A 15,356-nucleotide genomic window follows, 5' to 3' on the forward strand; every position below is an offset into this window, starting at 1 on the left:
AATGTGAGACATATATTCTTAAAACTACAAAGCATTATTAATAGAGATTGAGAAAGACACAACAAAATAGAAAAATATCCCGTGTTCATGGATTGGAAGAATTAACAAAGTTAAAATGTCCATATTACCCAGAGTAATGTACAGTTTCAATGCAATGTCCATTAAAATCCAAGTCATTTTTTAAAGAAATAGAACAAGAAATCATCAGATTTGTATGGAATCACCAAAGACACCGAATAGCCAAAGCAATCCTGAGAAAAAAATAACAAAGCTGGAGGTATCACACTACCTGACTTTACATTACACTACAGAGCTAAGATAATCTAAACAGCATAGTATTGCCAGAGAAGCTGACACACAGATCAATCGAACAGAACAGAGAGCCCAGCTATAATACTACATGTATTTGGAGAGAGAATTTTTAACAAAGAAGCCAGAAACACACAATGGAGTAAATATAGTCCGTTTAATAAATGGTGCTGGGAAAACTGGAAAGCCCCATGCAATAGAATGAAACTGGATTACAGATTTTCACATGTAAAAAAACTAACTCAAAATGGATCAAAGACCTAAATATAAAGCCTAAACTAATAAGTTACAAAGAAGAAAATATAGGTACCAAACTCATGGACCTTGGCTTTAGAGAACATTTCATGAACTTGACCCCAATGGCAAGGGAAGTAAAGGCAAAAATAAATGAATAGGACTATATCAAAGTAAAAAGCTTCTGCACAGCAAAAGAAACTGACAACAAAAGACAGCAAACCAGATAGGAGATGGTATTTGGAAACAGTAGCTCCGACAAAGGTTTAATTTCCAAAATATATAAAGAACTCATAAAACCCAATCAAAATGTGGGCAGAGGATCTGAAAATACACCTCCCCCAAGAAGACATACGAACAGCTAATAGATATATGAAAAGATGTTGAACCTCACTGTCAATTAGGGAAATGCAAATCAAAACAACAACGAGATACCACCTCACACCTATTAGAATGGCCATTACCCACAAGACAAGCAATAACAAGTGTTGGAAGAGGTTGTAGGAAGAAGGGAACCTCATTCACTGCTGGTGGGAATGTAGACTGGTACAACCACTAGGGAAAACAGTCTGGGGATTCCTCAAAAAATTAAGAATATGGCCTAGCAATTCATCTCCTGGGTATATACACAAAAAACTCGAAATCATGTATTCACAAAGATATATGCACCCCTGTGTTCATTGCACCATTATTCAGGGTGGCCGAGACAAGGAAACAACCAAAGTGTCCTATGATAGAGGACTGGGTTAAAGGAGATGTGGTACATATACACAATGGAATACTACTCAGCCATAGAAAGGATGAAATAGCACCATTTGCAACAACATGGATGGACGTTGAGAACATTATGCTAAGTGAAATAAGTCAGTCAGAAAAAGCTAAGAACCATATGATTTCACTCATACATGAGACATAAAACTGAAATGCGTGATCACAAACAGTAGTGTGGTGGTTGTCCAAGGGAAGGGGGTTAGGGGAGAATGAGGTCTTAATATATGGTCACAGGAAAAGATTTGACTTTGGGTAGTGAACATATGGTGCAATATACATATCTTGTAACACAGAAACCCACACCTGAAACCTATATGATCATCTTGAACAATGTCACTCCAATAAATTTAAAGAAAACCTAAAAGAAATGGGTTATAGTAGCTTTATATTATGTAATATCCTACTTTATATTTTCTTTTTTATTAATATACTAGAGGCCTGATGCACGAAATTCGTGCAAGGGTCTTGGCACTCGCAGCCCTGGCTACATTCAGAAGGATGTTCGGAAGGTCGTTCAGCTGTTCAGTCTAATTAGCATATTAGCTCTTTATTATATAGGATTTTTATTGATTTCAGAGAGGAAGGGAGAGGGAGAAAGAGACATAGAAACATCAATGATGAGAGAGAATCATTGATCAGCTGCCTCCTGCACGCCTCCTAATGGGGATCAAGCCTACAACACAGGCATGTGCCCTTGATTGGAATTGAACCTGAGACCCTTCAGTCCATAGGCCAATGCTCTATCCACTGAACCAAACCAGCTAGAGCTCTTACTTTATATTTTTAACCTAGGGTATACAGTGTTTATATTCTGTTTCTGTTTTAGTCTTATATAGGGTGTCCCAAAATTCACGCAAGATTTGAATTTTGCGTGAGCATTAACAACAACAACAAAAATAAATAAAAGCCTAATTTTACTTGGTTTATTGAATTAGATTCTAATATCTGTTTCCCTTTGATTTCAATCCCTTCAATTTGATAAGCATTACCAAGTACCAATTATGGCCCAGGAGCAGGCACAATCAAGACCATGGCTTTGCATATGTGCCAGCAAAGCCGTGGAGGCCATTTACCCGATGTGCTATTCCATACATAACCCTATACTGTATACTTTATGAATCAATAAAAAATTTACAATTTTTAATTATAAACCTGCATTTTCTATCAAAATTACTTCTTGCGTGAATTTTGGGACACCCTATATTATGGAATTATAAATCAAAAAGGGTTTTTTTCAATGAAAATTAACCACATCATAAAAATTATTGTTGGTTATAAACAAATGATATTATATAAGGGGATTTTAAGGGATTTTAGATAATTAATATTAGATAATATTAATCTGCTCAGGCTGCCATAGTAGGTTAAACAAGAGAAATTTATTTGCTCACAGTTCTGGAGCCAAAACGTCCAAGAACAAAATTTGGTTTCTGGTGAAACCTTTCCTCTAGGTTTGCAGATAGCCACTTTCTGCTGTGTCCTTACATAACCTTTTCTCTGTGCTCCCACAAAAAGAAAGAGGGGAAGAGAGATCTCTGGTGCCTCTTCCTCTTTTTATAAATGTACCAGTCTTATCGGCTCAGCAATCAACCTTTATGACACCATTAACGTAATTACATCCCTAAAGGTCCTATTTCCAAATGGAGTCACACCAAAGGTTAGGACTTCAACATTCGATCTTTGGGAAAACAAAATCCAGTCCATAACAGGCACAAACGACAAGAAACATCTTGCATATTATTTCGCATTTAGCAATAAAAATTTATTGGAAAATATAACAGCAAGTTCATATTTTCATAATACAACACATATGATTGACACTGTCTCCCTAAAAAGTCCTATGTTGAAACAACCCTCAGTACTTCAGAATATGACTATTCAGAGTTAAGGCCTTTCAGGTGGTGATTAAGATAAAATGAGGCCGTTAGTGTGGTCCCTAATCCAATCTGACTAGTGCTTATAAGATGAAATTTGAATACACAGAGAGACACCAAGTGTATGCACACACAGAGGAAAGGCTATGTGAGGACAAGAGTGAAGGTGGCCATCTGCAAGCCAAGCAGAGAGGCCTCAAAAGAAACCAATCTACCTGCACCTTGATCTTGTATTTCCAGCCTCCAACTGTGAAAAAAATAAATCTGCATTGTTTAGACCAGCCAGTCTGAGGTATTTTGTTATGGTAGCCCTAGAAAAGTAATATAGGTACGATGGGATAAATGTCTTCATAATTAAAGTCATTTTTAAGAGATCATAGTTTAGTATTATAAATAAAGTTCATTGTATAACATTCATAGTACCCACCCTAATTTTCTCCAACTTGATTCTCATTGGTTATATAGTCCCTCCTGGAATGCAAATGCTTTACTTTTTTTTCCTTTACCCCTTAGTTTTATATTTCACAATTTTTTTGTCTTTCTTATTAGACTGTCTGAGACTCAATTTCAAAGTTTTATTCCTTTTAGTACAGTAGCTCAAAAAGCAAAGCTCTGTGAAAGAAAATGTTAATAAATATTGAAAGACCATTGGACCCATTCAGGGCTATCAATGACCGTGGGTGGTAAGAGATGCCAGATGAGATGTGGCTCCTGCCCTCATATACTCACACACTCACAAACTAGTGGGGTATACAGAATCATGAATGAGTCAGTGGTGTGCTATTTTCCTTAAATGATAGAATATTTCTCATTATCCCACCCAGATTGGGTATAGAGGAATAGAAAATGCAGACTTGAATCTTCACATACCTTAGTCTCTTCTCACCTGAACAGTCTCTTAATGATAATTCTGTTCTTTGGGATAAATAATGAAAATTTCCAACCTCCACTACCCACTGCAGGATAGCATCTGGGAGGAGGTAGATTTATTGCCAAGTGAACAAAGCTTTAACTTCAGGTTTCCTCACTTTCATGAGTCGCTTCTAAAGCCATGTATCTAATTTTTGTATTTTATATTATTTTATAAAGGAGTAACCTCCAAATTCTAGAAGGCGTCTCAGGACATGGATCATGGATTTGGGCTTACATGGAATAGATAGACTCTTTTCTTGTATCTGTACATAAACGTCTCTGACTACTTTTCTGGATGCTCAGTCTCTTTGGCAATGTCCCCTCTCTACGTGAAGCCCAGTTGCCATGTGGGTATCTGCTGCTGAGGCCTGAGTTGGGGATCCTGTATCTCCCCTCTTAACTCCTTCAAGGACCAAGAGGTCCCTCCTAACTGACTTAGCCACTCCCCTGTCATCATACATATATCGTTCATATTGTGGCTTCAGAGCCAGCCATCCTTCTGCCTCTTTATTTGCCAACCCAGCATCTCCTATAACAGGCTGCCCAGGTCTTCCCTCAGTCACCTTCAATGACTTACGTAACTTCTAGATCTCTTGCAAGTGACAAGAAACTCAAGCTAGTTTTGGCTATTACCATGATAGTGAGAATCTAAGAAAGAAAAATTATTTTGTTCAGTAACATTTCTAATTAAGACCATAATATTGCTAGGAACTGAAAAAGTCTGATCTAGAAATTTAAAAAATTGAACACCAAATCTTTCATTTCCATTCCTGCTATAATTGTCCTCTTCTTATCTACATCCCCATTCCTGCTAAGGTAAATAAATATCTCTGGCCAACTATGGGGTAGATTCCATACACAAATATGCCAAATATAAGAACATAGTAATATGTCTTAAAATACATTAACCCCAATGCATAAATAATTGCAAGTAAAAATATTATTTTAGTGATATAGGAACATGGAAGAGGGAGTAATAACACTACCCATGAATGTGGGGAGTCCCCGTGAACATTGATACTGCAAATGTAGGCAAAAGAAGTGCTAGATATTCACAAACACTCCCCTTATAGTTTTAATGAGCACTGATTTTTCTATTTCTTTGCCACTTGCCATTTAATCTTTGCAGAGAAACATACACATTATGATGACAAATATTTTTCCTATGTTTTCTATTAATAATTTATGGAAAATTTCACCTGTCCATTAACTTAATATTAAAAGATTTTAACTATGCAGACTAAAAATTCACAGTGCCCATAACTTGAGATTATATTAACAGTAATCTGAAGAATAATTATTGGTTACACCTGTTTTTTGTTCAATGGCTTTTATAGTTGACTTAAATGAGGATTCTCAAAATGAGGTCATGGAAACAAGTACCAGTATCACTTGAATCTTGCTATAAATGCAAATTAGCATTATAACTCTGTTGGTAAGGGCCAGCAACATGTTTACTATGCCATCCCAATGATTTGGATGCATCCTAAAGTTTGAAAATTATTGCATTAGATTATAAATTCAGTAAGTCATGAAATGCTTATTTGCTATCATTTTTCCAAGGTATATATTACAAGGTTCTGTATATTGTGGAAACTTAGCCAATATTTTCTAAAAACACAAATAATATCAAAATCTATCTAGCTATCTACCTGCCCATCTACTTACTTATCTATCTATCCAAGCCATAATTATATTTTTTGTTTGTTTGAATCTTCACCTGAGGATATTTTTTTCCATTTGATTTTTAGAGAGAGTGGAAGGGAGGGGAAGAAAAGGAGAGGGAGGGAGAGAGGAAGGAAGTGATGAAGGGAGGAAGAGAGAGGGAGGGAGGGTGGGAGGAAGGGAAAGAGAGAGAGAGAAAGAGAGAGAGAGAAACATCTATGTGAGACAGACACAGCAATCAGCTGCCTCCAGCACTAGAGCCAACCACGCCTCGGGTCAAACCTCAAGAATCAAACCCACAACCTTTCCTTAGGAGGACCGATGCTCTAACCACTGAGAAAAACATGTCAGGGCATACTTACATTTTTAAATTAGCACATCCCTGCTCTTACCTGAGAAAGTCAAGAACCAAAGAATGTTGCAAATGAAGCTGAATGAGCCTTTCAATGTAATCCACAGGTAAAGACTGACTAGGATTAATCCCATCAGGCATTACTCCACTCAAGTGGCGTATCACATCATAAATGGTTTTAGTGTATCTTAAAAAGCTATTTGCTTTGGCATGTTTTTGATCTAATGAGATTGATCCGAAGGCTTGCACTTTATTCACATCCCTATGGAAAAACAATTTTAAAAATGTATTTAAATATCAAAACATTATGTTATGGAAAAAATGTATCCAATGACTAAATAAAATTCTATTCCAAATCAAATAAAAAAGAAATGACAAAACTCATTTATTCAGATACCATTGTTGGTAAAAATTGAATTTTTTAATAACCCCAGAGCTTTCCAGGATCTTTTTAAAAATATATATCATTATCTAATGTTGCAATTGTCAAGTCTAAAAGATTAGATTGTGATTAGAAAATATAAGTGCCTTGGCTAAACAGTATAGGGATTAAATCCTGGACCTATCACCTACTAGCCGTGTAATTCACTGAACTCAATTTGTATGCTATAAATTAAAGATAATAATGCCTATAATGGTTTCTGAGATATATTTCAAACATTCATCACACATGTTTAAACAAAGTCCAATTTACATACATTTTCTCAATATTTGTTTTTTAATACTTAGAAAGGCACATCTTGCACACTGGCTCATGAGTTAGAAATTCGTATTTTTAAGATGAAGTCCAGGGATCTATTGTTCCCATGTATTTCTCTGTTCTTTAAATAAGACAATGCAATCTCTATTTCCTGACAACTCCTGCACCAAGATGTGATATACGCTAACTTTCAATTGGACTAAAAAATTTCAACCAGTTTTGCTGACTACAGTTTATCCAATATCTAATACTATACTATTTGTTTGATAGTAATCAGTCATAAATGTATCATTAGCTTAGACTGACAAATAAAATGTGTCCAAGTGGCCATTTTGAAAGGCAGTTCACCAGTTTGCTAGGTTGTAGATTTATATCACATACTAGAGGCCCAGTGCACGAATTTGTGCAACAGTGGGTCCCCTTGGTCTGGCCTGCGGGATTGGGCTAAAACCGGCTCTCTGACAACCCCTGAGGGGTCCTGGATTGTGACAGGGTGAGGCCAGGCTGAGGGACCCACACCAGTGCACTATCAGGGCCGGGGAGGGACAGCAGGAAGGCTCCAGGGCGTGTCTGGCCCATCTCGCTCAGTCCCGATTGGCTGAACCCCAGCAGCAAGCCAACCTGCCAGTTGGAGCGCCTGCCCCCTGGTGGTCAGTGCACATCATAGCAACTGGTCAACCGGTCAACTGTCTGCCATTTGGTGGTCAGTGCATGTCATAGCGACAGGTCGACCGGTTGACTGTCTGCCCCCTGGTGGTCAGTGCACGTCATAGCAAGCAATTAAGCAGCCTTAGCATACCAACTGGACGACTGGATGACCGGACACTTAGCATATTAGGCTTTTATTGTATAGAATTACAGGACAAACAACATTGATTTAGGTAAGGGTTTGACTACAATTGCTCAGACCCTGGCTCTGCCACTTGCTCTGTGACTTTATGGAAGTTACCAGACCTTTATTTCCTCAGCTTCATTATAAGTAATGTATGTAAAAGAGCCAGTATATCCTGAAGTTACCAATAAAGAAAACAAATATTTCATGGAGAAAATTGATACCAGCATAGACCTTATAATATTTATACAAAAAATTATGAAAATATAAATGGTCTAAACAGAATTAAAACACAAACATACAACAATTAAATAAGAAAGAGACAAAGCAACAAGAGAATGTAAATGGGGAGAAACAGTAAACAATATAAACAGACACAATGTAAATAGTAAATAATACAAACTATATAAATGAACAGGCCCAGATATTATATTTGTGAGAAACAGATTTTAAACTAACTGTATGTACCATGTTTAAGATTGAGGATTTTTATCACTGAACTCTCCTATCTAATAATAGACAAACATGGTAATTGACCATACCTTCGCTACGCCTCCCATCGGCTAATCAGCGTGATATGCAAATTAACTACCAACAAAGATGGTGGCTAATTAGCATACTGCAGGCAGGGTGGGACAGCACCATCCCGCCTGCCCCGCCGCCATCCGGGCCTGCTATTTGCAACCTGGGGCAGCGGGCATCCTGTGTGTGGCCCAACCCAGGGCAGCCGGGAGGGGCAGCAGCAATCCGCCGGCCTGCCCAGGTGTCCTGTGTGCGACCTGACCTGGGGCAGACGGGCAGGGCAGCAGCGATCTGCTGGTCCGCCCAGCTGCTGTCCGGGGGTCCTGTGTGCGACCTGACCCAGGGCGGCACCCCAACCCCCCCGATCGGCCCTGCCATGTGACCCAGGGAGGCAGGGCAGGCACCGAGGGATCAGGCCTGCCATCTGCCACCCGGGAGTGGGCCTAAGCCAGCAGGTGGTTATCTCCCAAGGGGTCCCAGACTGTGAAAGGGCACAAGTGAGGCTGAGGGACACTCCCTCTCCCCCGCCAGTGCACAAATTTCTGTGCACCGGGCCTCTAGTAAATTATATAAAAATTGACCAAACAGAAAATTTAGAAATGAACAAATCCCATAAGTAAAATTAAGAGAGCAATGAATGAGCTTAACAGCAGACTAAATCAAATGAAAAGAAAATTAATGCACTAGATATAGGCCATAGGAAAGTTTCCATATTGCAATATAGAGGGAAAAAAAGATGAGAAATACAAAATAGTGAATAAAGAAGGAGAGGAACCCAAAAGAATGGGATGGGCACATAATTGGAAAGGATATTGCTGAAAACTCTACAAAATTGACAGTTTATAAAAATGAAACCACAAAAAAAATACTATGAACTCCAATAATAACTATAAAGAAAACTTTTCTAGGCATATCACAGTGAAGCTGTTAAAAACCAAACATAAAGTTTTCAAAGTGCTTCAAAGATAATACTTGCAAAGCATTAGAAGACAAAAGAAAATAATATACCTTAAATCTGAAAAAAAATAACTGCCAATCTAGGATCCAACACAAATCAAAATGATACAATTAGAATAAAAGTGAAAAATATATTTATTTTTAGAAACAAATCAGAAATTTGTTACCAAATGGCCTTAATTAAAAGATCTAAAGAAAATTATTTGAAAAGAAGAAAATTGTTTTACATTGAAGATCAAAAATAAAAAAATAATAATGAAGAACAATAAAATTTGTAGATGTTATTCATTAATTAAAAATAATACTGCCTGGGATATATATATAATTACAATGCACAACAACAGTAGCATATGACAGGAAAAAAGATAATAGTTAAAATGCCATATATCCCTGCCACATCAAGAAAGAAGATTAAATTATTAATCAGTAGATGACATCCCCCAAGGGGTCCCGGATTGTGAGAGGGTGCAGGAGGGACCGCAGAAGGGCTCCAGGTTAAGACTGTATGCTGTATTGTCTGAGGTAATCATTAAAATAATTTTAAAAGTATATTTAATTTCTAAGCTATTAGAAGATGAAACAAGAACATTTAATCAATCCAAAAGAAGGCAAAATAGGAGAGAAAAGGAACACGGAATAGACAGAAATAGAGCTTTAAAATATTGTAGATTTAAATCCAAATTACAGTAATTTTGTTACTTTTGTATGAACCATAAACTCAAATTAAAAGACAACAACTGAGGAAAAATTATGAAACAAGCTAAAGATAGGGTATAAAAAGACATAGGAACCAGAAAGATTTATGTAAAAGATACTGAAAAAAAAATGCTATGTAAATCTAACCAGAAGTGATGTACCTATGTTAATATAAGATAGCTTAGAATTTAAGGGACAAAGCCTCACTAAGTATAAAGAAAAGACATTCCATAGGCATAAGTTTCAATCCACGACAAAGGTGTTACAATTGTACATTTGAATGCAGTTGGTACAGCTCAAAACTTCTTAAGGAATATTGACTGAATTTTTTTTAAAGTAGCCAATTATACAAATGTAAGTAAAGATTTTACAACTTTATCCTAGTAATAATAATTTAAATATCACCCTGGATGGTGTTGCTCAGTTGTTAGAGTATCGGCCAGTGCGCCAAAGGGTCACGGGTTCAATTGCTGGTCAAGGGCACATACCTGGGTTACAGTTCACTCCCTGCCCTGCCCAGGGTGTGTGTGGGAGGTAACCAGTCAAAGTGTCTCTCTCACATCAATATTTCTCTCTCTTTCCCTCCCTCCCTTCCTTCCACTCTGAAAAGCAATGGAAAAATATCCCCAGGTGAGGATAAAAATAAAATTAGTAAGCATATATATTATTAATAGTATAATAAGCAATCTTAGTGTAAATGTATAGACATAGAAAACAGATTTCAATAAGTACAAAAAAATACAATATTTTCAAATTGATTTTTATAAAAACTCAATAAATCATGGCCAATAAACAAATGTCAAAAAATTTCAAAGAGGATGGGGATGCCAGCAAGTTTCTAGTGTTTGGTCTAAGTCAGTGGTTCTCAACCTTGGCTGCACATTAGAATCACCTGGGAATCTTTTTAAAATCCTGATTTCTGGGCCTCATCCTCCAGAAATTCTGTTTCTTTGTTATGGGTTGGGGCCACAACATTAGTAACAAAGAAACAGAATTTCCGGCGGATGAGGCCCAGAAATCAGGATTTTAAAAAGATTCCCAGGTATGGGGGTTTAATGCGGGGGATAAGGACACATTTGTAATACCTTAAATAAAGAATTTAAAAAAAAAAAAGATTCCCAGGTGATTCTAATGTGCAGCCAAGGTTGAGAACCACTGGTCTAAGTGGTGGCTACACATGTATTCACGTGTTTATAATTGTCTGTATGTTACATGGCAATAAAATTATCAAAATTCAAACAAACTTTAAACTCTGTAGTTTATAGATGTATGCTTGGGTGGCAAAACAAAATGCAAGGAAATAATTAGCATAAAAGTTGGGTCAATAGTTTCATATCAAGTGTAGAAATTTGGTAGTGTTGTGATGGCCACAAGAGGCGTTGCGGGTGCCGGTAAAATCATACCTGCACAGGGGTTTGCTCTAGGTGCACATTGAGGGGTTGCATTTGGTCTTGAACCTTTTTCTTTTTTTTAAAATATATTTTATTGATTTTTCACAGAGAGGAAGGGAGAGAGAGAGCTAGAAACATCGATGAGAGAGAAACACCGATCAGTTGCCTCCCGCACATCTCCCACTGGGGATGCTCCCGCAACCCAGGTACATGCCCTTGACTGGTATCGAACCTGGGACCCTTCAGTCCGCAGGCCGATGCTCTATCCACTGAGCCAAACCGGTTTCAGCTTGAACCTTTTTCAATGTGTGTTTTATTTCATGATTTAAAAAGTCAAGATGGAACACCTTGGGTTTTCAAAATTCCTCTAGCATATGAATACTGAAATTAACTAATTAAATTAATGTCCAGAGGTTTGTTAGAAGACAACATGTGCTGGGGTCCAACCCCAGCAGGTCCAGGGGTCCCCAAAGGTGTGGATGGAGTCGGCGAAGAAGGAAAGACACAGAGACAGCGTTCAGTTGATCAGCAGCCTAGCCAGGATCTCTAGCCAGGATCTCCAGCCAAGTTCTGGTCTGGATCTCCAGCGAAGTTCTGCTTAGTATCTCCAGCCAGGTTCTGTCCAGGTTCTCCAGCCAGGTTCAGTCACCAGGTTCTAGTCAGGTTCTCTTGCCATGTTCAATAGTCAGGTTCAGTCCAGGATCTTTTGCCATGTTCTCTTGCTAGGTTCTGTCTCTAGGTTCTGAGGCCAGTTTCTGTCCAGGATCTTTTGCCATGTTCTCTCCAGAGAAGTTCTTCTGTCTCTAGAGAACGTTCTGTGTAGGTTCTGTGCCTAGGTTCTGTCTCTCTTGGTTCTGTATTCTAAGTTCTGTGTCTTGCTGTCTTATTACATCTGTATTTATACCAGTTGATTCAATCCTATCAATCTCTATTACAAAGGTTAGGGCGTTTCTTATCTCCATTCCAGGGAGTAAAGATTATGTAGCTTAAGCATGATTGTTCATAGTTAAAGTGATTAATTACCCACCTGGCACTTAGTTAAGAGGTTTTATTCCCTCCCTAACTTCAGGGGAAAATCCCTACCTGGGGAAACAACCTTTCTCAGAGACCTTGGTTAAAACACATAGTGCCAAGAAGGTGAGCAAACATATTAAGAACAGTATGCCATATATGCCAGGTCCCTTGAAACAGCAAGGATGGACCCGCTCCTGGCAAATTCCCCCTTTTTTATTTTTTAAAAGCAGGCATTAAAAAGAAAAACCCAAAATGCTCTCTTGTATCCATTTTAAGAGTGGAATGGCGCTTTCCGCTATTACCTGAGTCCTGATCTATCACCCCAGGGAGAGCTTGCCAATCCTGCACTTTCCCGGAGTGGAAAGGCTGCAGTGGGGTTAAGGATAAGGCTCCTTGGGCCTACCTTCTCCCATGCCTCTACATTTACCTTTCTGGCACCTTTCCTTCCTCAGAAAAGCATGGACATATTTCTTGTATAAAATGTTCCATCTGACTGGGAGTAACCCTAACTCCTCTGCTAGCAAGCATATGTGTTAAAAGATCAATACGGAGTCTTTTTTCTTTAGACTCAGTATGGCACATCTTCTTAATGTAAAGATCAATACAGAGTCTTTTTTCTTTAGACTCTGGATCTCCAGAGAGGTTCTGCTTAGTATCTCCAGCCAGGTTCTGTCCAGGTTCTCCAGCCAGGTTCAGTCACCAGGTTCTAGTCAGGTTCTCTTGCCATGTTCAATAGTCAGGTTCAGTCCAGGATCTTTTGCCATGTTCTCTTGCTAGGTTCTGTCTCTAGGTTCTGAGGCCAGTTTCTGTCCAGGATCTTTTGCCATGTTCTCTCCAGAGAAGTTCTTCTGTCTCTAGAGAACGTTCTGTGTAGGTTCTGTGCCTAGGTTCTGTCTCTCTTGGTTCTGTATTCTAAGTTCTGTGTCTTGCTGTCTTATTACATCTGTATTTATACCAGTTGATTCAATCCTATCAATCTCTATTACAAAGGTTAGGGCGTTTCTTATCTCCATTCCAGGGAGTAAAGATTATGTAGCTTAAGCATGATTGTTCATAGTTAAAGTGATTAATTACCCACCTGGCACTTAGTTAAGAGGTTTTATTCCCTCCCTAACTTCAGGGGAAAATCCCTACCTGGGGAAACAACCTTTCTCAGAGACCTTGGTTAAAACACATAGTGCCAAGAAGGTGAGCAAACATATTAAGAACAGTATGCCATATATGCCAGGTCCCTTGAAACAGCAAGGATGGACCCGCTCAAACATGTATGCCCATTGGGAGCACACATTATGTAAAAATGTGTCTTTTTAACTATCTACATATTTTGCATCAATTTAAAACTTGGTAAGTTTTAACCATATTCCTTCTCCCCTTTTTTTAAATATTAAGCTATTAAATGAGTTTAAGTTCCTTTTTCAATTATGAGAGTCTCCATACTTTGGAGATTGAAAATATGCTCAAGGAAAAGGCTCAGTGTACTTATGTCCAGGTGAAGGAACTGTCCACCACTTACCACAATCATCAGCAAGCAAGTAGTAAAATGGTTAAGGAAGGAAACTATTTTGAAAATAAAAATTATCAAATGTTTCATTATTCTTACAGAAGTGTGTAGAAGTGAAAATAACTCAATGAACTCAACTCTCATCAGTTATTATAACCACATAATTTTAACACTTTGTCTCAAACTAAAGTTTTTGTTTGTTACTTTCTCAGACATGGTTGGCAGTATGACTAGGCAGCCTACCCGGAAATGGTGGTGATACTTATGTTTATATTATTAAATTCATCAATGATCTTGCCAACAGCTTAAAGTTGCAAAGAGAAGTGCATGTATATATCTGTTTAAATGTCAAAATTTCTTATATCAAGCTGGGGGGAATTCCTGCTAGGAAGAAGTATTATCAATAACATTTGGATAAGTGCTTAGATAGGATGGGTTTTAAATTTACCTTCCATTGCTAAATAGAAGAGTTGGTGAATATGGTTAATGAAATCAGAAATGCGTAACACTATTAACATAATTCCAATTTAATTTAATAAGAATAACTAACATTTACTGAATATTTACTAGGTCCTAAGTTCTGTTCTAATACAATTTAAAGGCATTACCTCTTTTAAATATCACAGCAACACTAGAAAGTATTATCATTATCTCCTTTTTACAAATGAGGAAATGGAGGCATAGAGAAAATATTTTCCTTATTTTTATATGCTCTCATTATATTTGGTAGAACATTCCACTGATTAACTTGATTTATGGTAAGATTCTATATAGTTATACAAAATGAGAGCTTCTGGGATGGAATGTTCAAATTCTGGCTCTGCTGTTTATCAACTGAGTGACCTTGGAAAAATTACTTATTCTCTCTATGCCTCAGATTCTCATCAGTATAATGATGATAACAATATTATTTACATCATAGGGTAAAAAGTAAATGAATTATTACCCACAAAGCACATATAATAATTCCTGGACTTTTATTTCACAGTAAAAGTCCAAAATATATTAATCATTATTGTTAATAAAATATTATCATAAAATTATATTTAAAGAAATAAGGTAAATGGGGGGATAAGGACACATATGTAATAACTTAATAAAGAAAAAAAAGAAAGTAAGAGAGATATTGCAAAGCAAGTTCAGAAGGGCATGGATTATTAGGCAGCAATAATTAAATCAATAATAGAAATGATAAGTCATTAAGTCAGAACTATAGGAAGATAAATGAAAGAGTAAAACTGCAGAAAATTATAAGGAAAGGCAACTTCCTGTTTAGGATAATAAACTAAACATATGTGCTTACCTTCTCTCTCTCTCAAAATATACCTGAAATGTCAGAAAAATTGGAGAAAGGGAATAAACCTGTAACAACACTGAAATTGGGGAAAGGATCATTAAGAATATCTGTAAGACAGACAATGGATGGAATTTTATTGAAGAATAAATCAAAATGATGGGTGGTATAGCAGTAAGCCACAGGGGGAAAGGAAGCCATTTTCCTAAAGGACCATAAGAGAGGCATCAAGTTTAGAGTTGGCTTATCCAGAGGGAGGAGGTGACCTATAGTATGGTAATAAGGATAATTAATAGAAATACCATATGTGGAAGAGATATTTGAGAAGGCAT

General features: G+C 37.4%; 1 protein-coding gene across 1 annotated transcript in view; it reads right to left on the reverse strand.

The window, feature by feature from the left end:
- CFAP47 (cilia and flagella associated protein 47) overlaps positions 1 to 15,356 on the reverse strand; it is a 469,227-nt gene that overhangs the window by 283,541 nt on the left and 170,330 nt on the right. Inside the window, 1 exon segment of the mRNA XM_036304204.1 lies at positions 6,158 to 6,379. Within this exon segment, the coding sequence (XP_036160097.1) occupies positions 6,158 to 6,379 (222 nt within the window).

The sequence above is a fragment of the Myotis myotis genome, unplaced genomic scaffold (assembly GCF_014108235.1).
Source record: "Myotis myotis isolate mMyoMyo1 unplaced genomic scaffold, mMyoMyo1.p scaffold_m19_p_4, whole genome shotgun sequence".
NCBI lineage: Eukaryota > Metazoa > Chordata > Mammalia > Chiroptera > Vespertilionidae > Myotis > Myotis myotis.